The 12,954-nt window shown below is 31.2% G+C and overlaps 1 protein-coding gene across 4 annotated transcripts in view; it reads right to left on the bottom strand.

Moving 5' to 3' along the window:
* Snx14 (sorting nexin 14) overlaps nucleotides 1–12,954 on the bottom strand; it is a 101,920-nt gene that overhangs the window by 64,676 nt on the left and 24,290 nt on the right. For all 4 annotated transcript variants that reach the window (XM_005324741.5, XM_013358352.4, XM_021726037.3 and 1 more), the window contains exons 6-12: nucleotides 12,565–12,652; nucleotides 7,786–7,870; nucleotides 3,352–3,508; nucleotides 2,097–2,172; nucleotides 1,198–1,242; nucleotides 1,014–1,094; nucleotides 803–917 (exon numbers count right to left, since the gene is read on the bottom strand). In XM_005324741.5, the coding sequence (XP_005324798.2) occupies nucleotides 803–917; nucleotides 1,014–1,094; nucleotides 1,198–1,242; nucleotides 2,097–2,172; nucleotides 3,352–3,508; nucleotides 7,786–7,870; nucleotides 12,565–12,652 (647 nt within the window). The remainder of the gene's footprint in view (nucleotides 1–802; nucleotides 918–1,013; nucleotides 1,095–1,197; nucleotides 1,243–2,096; nucleotides 2,173–3,351; nucleotides 3,509–7,785; nucleotides 7,871–12,564; nucleotides 12,653–12,954) is intronic.

Below are 12,954 nucleotides of genomic sequence, written 5' to 3'. Positions count from 1 at the left end.
ATCTATACAAGAAGAAGGACGAGTCATAAAAGAAACATTATCCTGAATAGAAGAAGCCAGGCACAAAAGTACAGATTATGTGACTTCATTTATATGAGGAAATTTTAAGGCAACAGTAATTTGTGGCAAGAGAAAGGAGATCAGTGATTGCTTTGGCAGGAATAGAGGCAGGGATGAATCTCTTGAGAAGAATTGTAAAGAGAACTTTTAGGATGATGGAAATGTTCTGTACTTTGATAAAGATGTAGGTTATAAGGATGAATACATTTTTAAGTGATCAAAATGTATCTTTTAGTTCTATGTTTCACTTTCTATATTTAAAGTTATATTTTAAAATATAACTTTTTGAAGTTATATTTTAAAAAGGAGTTACATGCATTAAAAGAAATCTTCATAGACAGTCCATAAAGTTTCTCATGAATCCAATAATCCATGATATTATATAGTCTATAATCAAAACAAAATATTTTTATATTTGATTATTTAACCACATTTCTTAACAAAAACTGTGACAAAGTAATATTGATTTGGACCATTAATGGAGGGTTTTAACATTTTCTCATTATACTAAACTTTTAATAGTTTTTTTTTTTTTTTTCAGACATTAGGATTTGACTGTAATCAATCATAGCTTATGCTTCAATCCGGAATGTGAGTGGGACTTAGAACTGCTCTTAGAATATCTAATAAATAAAATTTAGTACAATGACAGATGGTTACACAACACTACATCTGATCTAAATATTCTAATACATTAAAAAGTTCTAAAAAGACTAGCAAAATACACAAGTATTTGCCTTACCAACAGTCAGACAAAACTGCAACACATGTACGGCTCCTTCTTGTTTCAGAAAGTTCATAAAACGAAATAAAAGATCTTGTTGCTCTCTGATTTGCTTCAATTCTAACTTCAGCACCTTGATACAATATAGGAGGAAGAGTAAGTTAAAGCTATATAAAGTGTTCTAAAATTGGCTGTTAGCAAATATAATTTTATTGCAGAAAATACTCACTGATGGTTTTTTATTTCTAGGTTCTGCAAATTTCTGCAAGAATGGAACCAAAGGGGAAGCTGGTTCTGTTGCTTTTTCAGGCTTTGAAGAAAAAGAATTAACTTAGTAAAATTGACACGTGATTTGACATTCAGAATCAAAAACTGGTAAATCTGAGGAGTTTTCTAATATGTTCAATACTCACTGGGCTGTCATCTATGAAGATTATAAGCAAATGATTCACAGTATCCTAGTAAAAAATAATAAACATAAGTCAAAGTAATTCCATTATTGTATCCTGCCCAGAATTCTCAGGATTTTGGTATTATATAATTTTCTAGAAAAATAACAAAACAAATGGAGCAATGGCTAAGCATCTGCATTTATTTATTAAACAGAGACATTTTTAAATTCCATAATGCAAGTTCTTAACCTTAGTGAAAATGGGCAGAAAAAATCTAATTTTGGTATCTGAAATGTTTATTATTCCCATTTCTTCAAAATCCTGCTAGATCAAAGATGGGAGTCATCCAATTGTCCATCAATGGATAAACAGATAAGCAAAATGTGATACATACCTACAAAAGACTATTACTCAGTGTTGGAAATGAAAAAAAATTCTAACACATGCTGCAACATGAAAGAAGCTTGAGGACATTATGTTAAGTGAAATAAGACAACAACTTAAGGGAACACTATGATTCCACTTATATAAAGTACCTAGAGTAGTCTAATTTACAAAGACAGAAAGAGTAGTGGTTGCCAGGGCTGATGGAAGCAATGAGGAATTATTGTTTAATGGGTATAGTTTTAGTTTTTCAAGACAAAAAGTTCTAGAGATGGATGATAGTGATGATTGCATAAAAAAATGAAATTATCTCAGGCTGGGGTTGTGGCTAAGTGGTAGAGCTCTTGCCTAGAACATGTGAGACCCTGGGTTCGATCCTCAGCAGTACATATATATATAAACAAGTAAATAAATAAAGTTATTTAAAAAATGAATATATCTAATACCACCAAATTGTATACATAAAAATGTTTAAGACAATGAGTTTTATGTTAAGTATATTTTATAATTGAAAGAATTTTTTAAATATTTCTTACTGGATCAGCTAGAAAATCCAAAGAAGGAAGGAACACAGAACCAGACAGGATCTCTCTTATAAGTAAGGTCAAGGACCTGGGAAAAGAAATAAACATTTAATTATTTACAATAGTTCTTAATTTGCAAATGCATACTACCTACCTAAAGATTTTGTTAAAATGCAGACTACAATTCAGAAGTCTTGGATGGGACCTGAGATTTTGTTTTTCCAACAAACACCCAAATGTTACTCATGCTACTGGATTCAGAACTGGACTTGGGAGTCCTATCTTAGCTAAAACAGACTTAAACTACATTTTAAGTATTTTTATGGAAGGAACTGTTTTCTAATGCCCCTCATATTAGAGAATATTTTTTCCTCTTTGAAATAACAGTCTGTTTTAGCTAAGTTAGGACTCCCAAGTCCAGTTCTGTATCCAGTAGCATGAGTAACATTTGGGTGTTTGTTGGAAAAACAGAATCTCAGGTCCCATCCAAGACTTCTGAATTGTAGTCTGCATTTTAAACTAATGTTTAAGACTAAAATGTTTAATAGTATAATTACTCTGTAATTATGATATTGAATTTGATATATTTTTGTCTTTTGAGATGAGGTTTCACTAATTTGCTAAGGCTGGCCTCGTATCTTAAGTCTTCCTGCCTCAGCCTCCCAAGTAACAAGGATTTAAGGCACACACCAGTGTACCTAGCTAAAGATATCTTCATTAAAATATTAAAACAACAAAAAATATTAAAACAAAATGCTTTCAAAAACAAAGTTAATATTTAAAGTATATCAGTAAAATAAGCCATGATTTCTAAGAACTATTAGGATAACAGTAACCAGGTAACTTATGGAACAATCTAAAGGTACTTCTATTAGAATAAGAAAGAATGGATTTGTTGACCTTTAAGCATTATTCTGAGTTGGATATCTTAAAACCCAAATTTGTCTGTATAGTTTGTCAAAAATGTTTCTGCCTACAAGAATCATAATGAACATGTCTTTAAAGAGGAACACCAAGAAAATAAAATATAATGACCTCAAAAAAGAAAATTAATTCTTTATTTATCTTTGATTTCCAAGATCCAGATCCATTAAGAAAAACTTCTAAGCAACACCTAAGATGTAATAAATTATTTTCTTCAAATGAAAAACTATTGAAATCATAAATTAATACCAAGATTTAGTGAATTCTTATATAATCAAGAACAGCAATATACATATAGCATGGTATATAAGTACTTCTATGATATTTTCTAGTCTATTTATACCTGCAGTCTGTTGCTTTAGGAGGCAAAATATAGGGGAAAAGTAATTCAGTAAGTTTCCTTAAATAATGTAATTCATCTCTTCGGCTTCTCAAAGCCACATGAAGCTCGGGACCATATTCTTCTAAAGCAGCTTGCTGTAAAAATTCTGTATTTTTTACTATAAACAAAAATAAAAAATAAATATTGAAAACAAGTTAAGCAATATTAAGTAACTTCAGCCATTTTGACCTAATCATCCCTTTCCTAGACCTCGCTCTCTTTTCAATATTTATTCCATAGGGAAATTTTTCAGAAAATAAATATAGTTGGGCATGGTGGTGCAAAGTCTATAATCCCAGCAACTAAAGAGATTGAGGTAGGAGGACCATACATTTGAGGTCAGCCTCAACAACTTAGCAAGAGTCTATCTCAAAAATAAAAATAATCAAATACATAAAAGAAAAAAGGGCTGGAAATGTATTGGTAAAACAACCCAAGACAAAAAAAAAGAAAAGAAAGAAAGAAAATGAATGAATATAAAGAGAGAAATTCTTCATTGTTGAAAATTTGCTTATTTTTTTAATAAACTGATAATGGTCCTTTTCCCCAAACAAGAATCTAAAAATCATGATATAAAAATAGCAAATGATTTTTTAAAGTAGAAAAAGCTACAGATAGTGTGCTTTAGCACACACAGGTTATCAAAAGTTAGATTATGTTAAGCTTCTACAGAAAGAGAATTAATCAAAATTTTATTATACCTGTTTTTACACTAATTTCATCCAGATAACCTTTAGATCTGTTATAGAAACTGGCTTCCCTGATGTTATGGTTTGGATGTGAGGTATCCCCCAAAAGCTCACATGTGAGACAGTGCAAGAATGTTCAGAGGATAAATGATTGGGTTGTGAGAGACTTAACCCAATCAGTGAATTTATCCCCCAACAGGAGTTAACTGAGTGGTAACTGAAATGGTTCACTGGAGGTGTGGCAAAAGTCTCTCTCTGCTATCTGATCACCATGTGAGCTGCTTTCCTCTGCCATACTCTTCCACCATGAAGTTCTGCCTCAGAGCCCTGAGCAATGGAGCCAACCTTTTATGGACTAAGACCTTTAAAAGTGTGAGGCCCCATATAAAATTCTCTTCCTCTATAGTTGTTCTGGTCAGGTTCTTTAGTCACATCAGTGAAAAAGCTGACTAAAACACCTGGATAAATTCTAAACCTTTTGCCAGAATGTGAAATCAAGAGGTGTAAAACAGTATAAGGTACAAATCCAGAATAGACAGACTTCTTTGTAAATATTAACTGATTATAAAAGTTATATTAACAGAAAAAAATTTTTAAAGGCCAGGCACTAAATCTGATATATATATATTTTTATTGTAATCCCAGATATTCAGCAAACTGAGGGAAGAGGTGAGACTCTGCCTCAAAATGAAAAAAATAAAAAGGGCTGGGGGTATAGCTCAGTGGTAGAGTACCCCTGGGTTCAATAACCAGTACCTCAAAAAAAAAAAATGCACCCTATCTGTTGTACCTGAGGTACTAAAGCAGAACTGGCAAAGAACAGTTTATAGAAGAAATGCATTTTAAATTATTGGCTAAGCTTTTTCCCACCATAAATTTGGCACGTTGAATTTTCTAAAAATTTATATGACAAGAATAGATCTAAATTCAGAAGACTAAGCTGTGCTAAATCCCAGCTCTACTTCTTTCCTGATATAATTTTAAACAATTGAGAAAAGTCCTTTGGGCATTAGCAAATAGTCATTAACTTTTAATACTGAAAAGTCATCTTGTAGAATACATAATTCTAATATTTGATATAATTAAGTATTCACACACGTTGTATAAATTAATCACTAGGCTGTAATCTATTCAATATCTGTCAGATGTGAGAATATTTTAGACCTACTTAATGAGAAATCGAAGAGATTGGACAAAATATTTAAAAAAATTTAAAAAGAGGGGGAAACCTTAATGGGATTATATAAGCAAAATACAGATGTTGGAATACAAAACATATTAATCACCAGTATCAAATGCCTCATCAGTTGGCTATTTGCAGCTGATGAAAGGAAAGGACTGGGGCTGGGGTTGAGCCTCAGCGGTAGAGTGCTGGCCTACCATGTGCTGGGTGCTGGGTTCATTCCTCAGCACTACACAAAAATAAAAATAAAGATTTTGTGTCCAACTACAACTAAAGCAAAATATTTTTTAAAAAGTCCCCAGAATCCATGACAATTAATATCTTCAGGTAGACAATCTGAAGTATAATCCCTCTGCATACTCATTACTTAATTTAAATTAAGTCAATGCTTCTACTGTGTGTGTGTGTGTGTGTGTGTGTGTATTCAATAAGTCATAGAAGTACTTTCATAGATAGAAAACTTCTATGTAATTCCCCTTCTCAAGAGGCAGATAAAGCAATACATGGTGTGCACACCTGTAATCCCAGAGGCTCAGGAGGCTGAAGCAAGAAAATAGAGAGTTCAAAGCCAGCCTCAGCAAAAAGCAAGGCACTAAGCAACTCAGTGAAACTCTGTCTCTAAATAAAATACAAAAATAGGGTTGAGGATGTGGCTTAATGGTCGAGTGCCCCTAGGTTCAATCCTTGATTTCCCCCGCTCCCCAAAAAAAGAGGCAGATTAAGCAAAGAACATCAAGGACAGGATGACTACAGATGAAGAGGTGAATCTTTTATTTCCTAAATTATACATAATTTTGAAAACAAATTCAAAAAATAAATGATGGGGCTGGGATTGTGGCTCAGTGGCAGAGTGCTCGCCTAGCAAGCACAAGGGACCGGGTTCGATCCTCAGCACCACATAAATGTAAAATAAAAATATTGTATCCACCTAAAGCTTGAGAATAAATATTTTTAAAAAATGAAAAATCAAGCAGTTGAAAACCTTTTTTCCAAGTTTAGTTCATTGTCATTACATGTAGAATACCAGAATATCTGAATAAAATTAGATCCCTCCTAATTATCTAGTCTTTTAATTCTATGGATTTTATTAACTACAATGTGATTAATGCAAGAAATTTGCATTTTATGGTAGTTTTATTAGGGAGGATGATTTTTTTTACATAAATAGTAGCAAACCACCAACCCCTTTCTTCCAAAGATTCAACAAGAGTTTCACTCTTGGGTAAGCACTCCTGGGTTCAATCCCCATTACCAAAAAAAAAAAAGACTTTCACTCAAACTAATCTGTCTCTACATATAACATCACTTTTATAGAGGCAAAATAATTGGGGAATTTTATTAAACTGATGAATTAAAGCTAAAAAAGGTGGCTCCATGTACTTGCAGGCTGATGTTTAGAGGTTTGTCAGTGGTGGTCGTTGGAACAAAATTAAAACTATATTGATATACGTGACTGTATAACCAATGTGATTCTATAACCTGTGCACTCAGAAAAATAAGAAATTATACTCCATTTGATTCAAATGTATGATATGTCAAGATCATTGTACTGTCATGGGTAACTAATAAAAAAAAACTATATTGAAATTGCATTTCATGGACTAGGGGTATAACTCAATGATAGAGTACTTGCCCAGGATGTGTGAGGCTATGTGGGATCAATCCCGAGCACCACATTAGTACTTTTCTCATACAAAAACTTATAAATATTTATAGCAGCTTTATTTATAAGTGTCAAAAATCGGAAGAACCAAGATGCCTTTCAATAAGTAAATGGAATAAACAAAGTATAGTATATCCATACAACAGAATATAATTGAGTAACAATAAGAAATGAGTTATCAAGCCATAAAAAGATACAGATGAGCCTAAACACCTATTACTAAATGAAAGAAACCAGTCTGAAACATACTTTTATAATTCCAATCATATAATATTATGGTAATGTCAAAACTATAAAAATAGTTTTCCTATTTTTCTTCCTATAGTAAAATCACCTTTATGACATAGCTACAACAAAGATATTACCTCTAGTGTGTTTTTGTCAGTGATATAACAATGATTTTAAAAGTTAATTTTTTTAATTTAACAATTAAGTTATATGTACTCAAACTCTTCTACACACATTCCTTTTTTAAGTATACTGAAGATCATCATTCCTTTCTTAAGTATATTGAAGAGATATATATTTTCTTGTTGTTTTGGTTTTTTGGGGGTGGGTGTTTTTATTTTTTGTATTTTTGCATTGCCAGGGATAAACCGAGGACCTCACATACATTAGGCAAGCATTCACCACTGAACTATATTCCCAGCCCTGAAATTATTTTACTTATTATAAATTTATAAGAACACAGAATAATTGTAAACATATAATTGGAAATGTTTCTCATAACAGAATTATATCAAAGAGCAAATACACCAATGATATGATCTAAATTAACTTCCATTAATACCATTTAATATATCAGGTGAAAGTTGGTATATAAAATCAAAATCACTCAAACAGTAAGTAGAAAACATTACCTTTCTGTCTGGCTTTAACTATCACTTCTATATGCTTCATTGCTGCTTTTAACAGTTTCTTGGTTATAATAGATGGAATATCCACCTAGATAAATTCAAAATTAATATAAAACTTTAAAAATAATTGTCACTAAATGGCAATAAGATACTGGAACATATTTTAAAATTTGAGGCATTAGGGAGAATATTTTTGACATTATAGTTCTATTATAGTTCATAAGAGTTATACATTTCAAAATTGTTCAAAGTAAATTTCAAATGTTCTCACCACAAAAAAGAATAACTATTTTAGGTGACAGATATATCAAATAGTTGGATTTAATTATTCCACATTGTATTCATGAATCACACTTTATATCGCATAACTATGATTATTAATTGTGCACTTATAATAAAAATTCAAAAATGATAGATATTATTCAGATTTTTTCAAAAAACATACTTTAAAAGCATTTAATACTAACTGAAACAGTTATTTATCACACCATTAAAAATTTATCTTAATACTTATAGACTAAAGAGGGAAATATTCCCACAAAATAATACCTTTATTCCTAGCTTATTTTTATATATGTTCTTTGTTTTAAATGTGTCTTAAAAACCTCCAGTAACTTATCATCCCTTGAAGCTATAGATTTCTGTTTACTAAAAAGTTAATTGAAAATGAATTTTTTCATTCAGCTCACAAGATGAACCTGGTTTTAAGATAAATAAAAGAATCCTACTTAGAAAAACAGTATTCAGTTTCTTTTCTCTCCACCAACATTTTTCAATGTAAAGGCTAAATGCCAAGTGATTATCATAGGTTAGAGAAGGATTAAGGGCAATATGTATACACCGAATAGAGGCAAAAAATGAAATAACAAAATAAACTTGAAATGAAATCACCAGAAAGAATGTTTATTAGACTTCAATAGGCTTATCTTCCACCATAAAACTTAACACCTGAGGTATAAGAAATATTTCACGGGGGCTGGGGATGTGGCTCAAGCGGTAGCGCGCTCGCCTAGCATGCGTGCGGCCCGGGTTCGATCCTCAGCAGCACCACATACCAACAAAGATGTTGTGTCCGCCAAGAACTAAGAAAAAATAAATAAATGTTAAAATTCTCTCTCTCTCTCTCTGTCCCCCTCTCTCTCTCACTCTCTCTTTAAAAAAAAAAAAAAAAAAAAAAAAAAAAAAAAAAAAAAAAAAAAAAAAAAAAAAAAAAGAAATATTTCACGTTAAGGAAGGAATAAAATCACAGGGATAATCTAAGATCAAAAACCCACAAATATTTAGTGATTGGCTGGTAAAACTCAGAGAAGTTTACAGATATCTTTTGACTACATAAGATCCAACATGTTCAATAAATGGGAATATTTTTGCTAGTATTAGGCCTCATTGCAAAATAACATTACTCTTCCATTTATCCTTAGTCCCTTAGTACACAATGATTACAAATTATGGTGTTCTCATATTTATCAAAAAAACAAAAACAAGATATCTTAGTTTTCAAACATTTTACAAAATCTTGTCTCTCAGAATATTTGTGAAGATTTTCATTTGTAAGTTCCATTTTAGAACTGCAGGTCAGACTCAAAAGGCAAAATAATAATTTGTTAACTAAATTTTGATTTAAAAAATCCATGAAGCTTAAATTATACTTTGTTTTCATGATCCACTTTCAATTGACCTTATTTGGTCAAAGATAGAACATAGTAGTAGTAAGGTGACCCAGGCCTAATACTTTTTTCCTTTTACTACCTCTGACACTTTGACATAATTACTTTCCATGAAATTGACATTGTAATGACCCATTCATCTCTCAAGACAGTGATGCTGATAAAATTAGAAGAATACATAGCACAATAATTCAGAGAATGGAAGAAAATATTGACAAATCAGGTATATGATAAAGAACTTATATCTAGAATATATAAAGAACTTTTGCAACTCAATAACAAAAAGACAAAATATGGGCAAAGTATCTGAGTACATATTTCTGCAATGAAATACATATCAAATGAAATCCAATACAGATTTCAGTCACAATGAAACACCACTCACAGTCACTAGAACTGGTTGAAAAAAAGGGAGAACCAAATCTTACAAGGATGTGGACAAATCAAAATATTTATACACAGCTAATAATAATGTAAATGGTTCAGCCACTCTGGAAAACAATATGGCAGTACCTCAAAAGTGTGAAACAGAGTTACTATTTGACCTGGCAATTATACTCCCAAATATATACACCAGGTATTTACCAAAAAATAAAAAGGCACCTTGTACACACATGCTCACAGGCTCACTATACCAAAAGGTCAAAAGAATCCAATGTCCATCACCTGAACAATGGCTAAACAAATTACAGCATATATAAACAAAATACAGTGCTATATTATTTGGACATGAAAAATGAAAACATGGGGCTGGTTTGGCTCAGTGATAGAGTGCTCACCTAGCACATGCGAGGCCCTGGGCTCGACCCTCAACACCACATATAAGTAAATAAATTAAATAAAGATATTTAAAAGAATGAAAACATGGATAAGACGATTATGCTAAGTGAAAGAAACCAGCCACAAAAGGCCACATATTATATGATTCCATTTATATAAAATGTCTAGAACAGACAAATCCATTGAGATAGAAAAGTAAAATTGTAGTTGGCTATGGCTGAGGAGATAAGTGTTGGGGTTTATGGCTAAAGAATACAAAGTCTCTTACTAGGTGATAAAAAATATTCTAAAATTGATTGTGGTTATGTTTGTACAACTCTGTGACATGAATATGCTAGAAGTCCCTGAACTATATACTTTAATGGGTGAACTATATGACATGTAAATAATTTCAATAAAGCCATTATAAAATATATATGTCTCACACTTCAAGTATGAGGTGCTATTATTTTAGAATCCTGTAGGTTATCTCAAAGTCCAACAGAGCAGAATTTTCTATTAACTAATTCATTGTAAAGAGAACAATATTTTAATTTTTTTCAGAAAAGCTATAATTTAAATGGCCTATCATCAATATCTGATATTTCTTTTATTTTAAGAGAGAGAGAGAGAGAGAGAGAGAGAATTTTTTAATATTTATTTTTTAGTTTTCGGTGGACACAATATCTTTATTTTTAATATGGTGCTGAGGATCGAACCCAGCGCTCCGCCCATGCCAGGTGAGGGCGCTACCGCTTGAGCCACATCCCCAGCCCAACATCTGATATTTCTTACTAAATTGGTTATCAACTTTTTTCAAAAACCATAAATGCTCAATGCAAAAAAAAAATGGCAAACATAAAGAAGTGCAGAGAAAAAAACAAAATTCAGCAACAGTCCACAACCACAATAAGTATTAACAGTAATAAGGACAAATATGTCTTTAAATACATACCAAATAAATTACTTTCCAGGCTCTTCCACTTACTATTTAAGATAAATATTTCCCATGTAAATTAGCAGTATTCTACAGAACAATGTTTCATGGCTTATAGTTAGTATATATTATACGTACCAAAAGAATAATCCAATCAGTGGGTATTAGGTTTTCTTTTCAATTTTCCTTATTACAAATTATAATGAAATAAATCTTTGAATATATATTTTATATATATCTTTGATTATTTCCCTAACATATTATAAAAACAGAATTGAATTTGGGAATACACACTTTTTGTTGGGGGCGGGGGGGGGGGAGGAATACTAGGGATTGAACCCAGGGTGCTTAAGCACTGAGTCACAACCCCATCCCTTTTTGAAGATGATCTTCTAAGTTGCTTAGGGCCTCACCAAGTTGCCAAAGCTGGCTTTAAATTTGTGATCTTCCTACTTCAGCCACCAAGCTGCTGAGATTACAGACCACCACCAAGTCTTAATAAAGATTACAGGCAATTTAGCAAGATTTTAAGCAACTTAGTAAGACCATTTCTCAATTAAAAAATAAAAAGGGCTGGGGATATAACTCAGTGGTAAAGGAACCCTGGGTTAGCTTCCCAGTATAAAATATATATATACACACACATATATATACATATATACTACATATGTAATTTAAAAATTAAGATTACCAAACTACCCTCAAATGTAAATTATACCAATCTGGATTTGCACTTGCTCTTTCCCCACAATCACCATTATTAGATTTTACATCCTTTTTTAACTTTCCCAGTCTGATAGGTAATAGTACCTCCTAACAACTTACATTTGATGTGACACAACCTATTTTCAGTTGTTCATTGGCTATTTTATATTTCTATTCCGTGAACTGGTTGAATGTATTGCTCATTTCTCAAATGAATATAGAAATATTTATAAGAGTAATCTCTATTTTATTAATTAATGACAAGTATATATTAAATCATTGTTAATATGTTTAATCCTATTGAATTGACAAAGCAGTAGTAGATAAGTATGTGTCTACAGTCAATATACTATAAATATATACATATAGGCAAAGATCCAAACATATATAAAATATGGCTCAAAAAATTTTTAAGGTAGATTATAATCAATAAATTATTATAGATTATTATAATTCAATAAATTCATTTAACTAAAACATGATTTTTTTTCCTATAGTAACTTTTCATTCTAATTTCCACAAACCAAGTTAACCAAACTTTAAAGCAAAACTGATGAGTGGATTAAAAGTGATTTATTAATTTTTTAACCTAAAATATCAAAAGTGAAGAAAAATTAATATATGGCATAAGAGAATGTAAAAGTAAGATTTAAAATAATCTTGTTCATAGTGATAAAGTCCCCAAGCCCCAAATTTCTCATTATAAACATATACCTTGTGAATTCTTCGTATTAAAACAGATGCAAAAAATCGTAATGTTATTCTCAGTTCGTCAACAAAGGACTCATCATCCGTCACATCCCTTCAATTTAGGAGAAAAGTAAACATTCAGAAGTTCAGAGAAACACAGTTTTACCTTCTTGAAACTGAGAAAAAAAAACTTCCTCATTTTTTTCCCTTTTACTGTTGCTATTTTTCTTTTTATTTACAAATAATGCATTCAATTGCACAATAGAAGAAATAAATAAAAATTAAAACACCACTCATAATTTTAATACCATGACATAATCAAGATTAACTAAAATGTAACATATATTTCCTTGCAGACATACATGTGTACAGTCTTTTTTTATATATAACTAAGATCATCTTCTAAGCATCACC

The sequence above is a fragment of the Ictidomys tridecemlineatus genome, chromosome 8 (assembly GCF_052094955.1).
Source record: "Ictidomys tridecemlineatus isolate mIctTri1 chromosome 8, mIctTri1.hap1, whole genome shotgun sequence".
Taxonomy (NCBI): domain Eukaryota; kingdom Metazoa; phylum Chordata; class Mammalia; order Rodentia; family Sciuridae; genus Ictidomys; species Ictidomys tridecemlineatus.
This window is presented reverse-complemented; position numbering and strand designations above follow the sequence as displayed.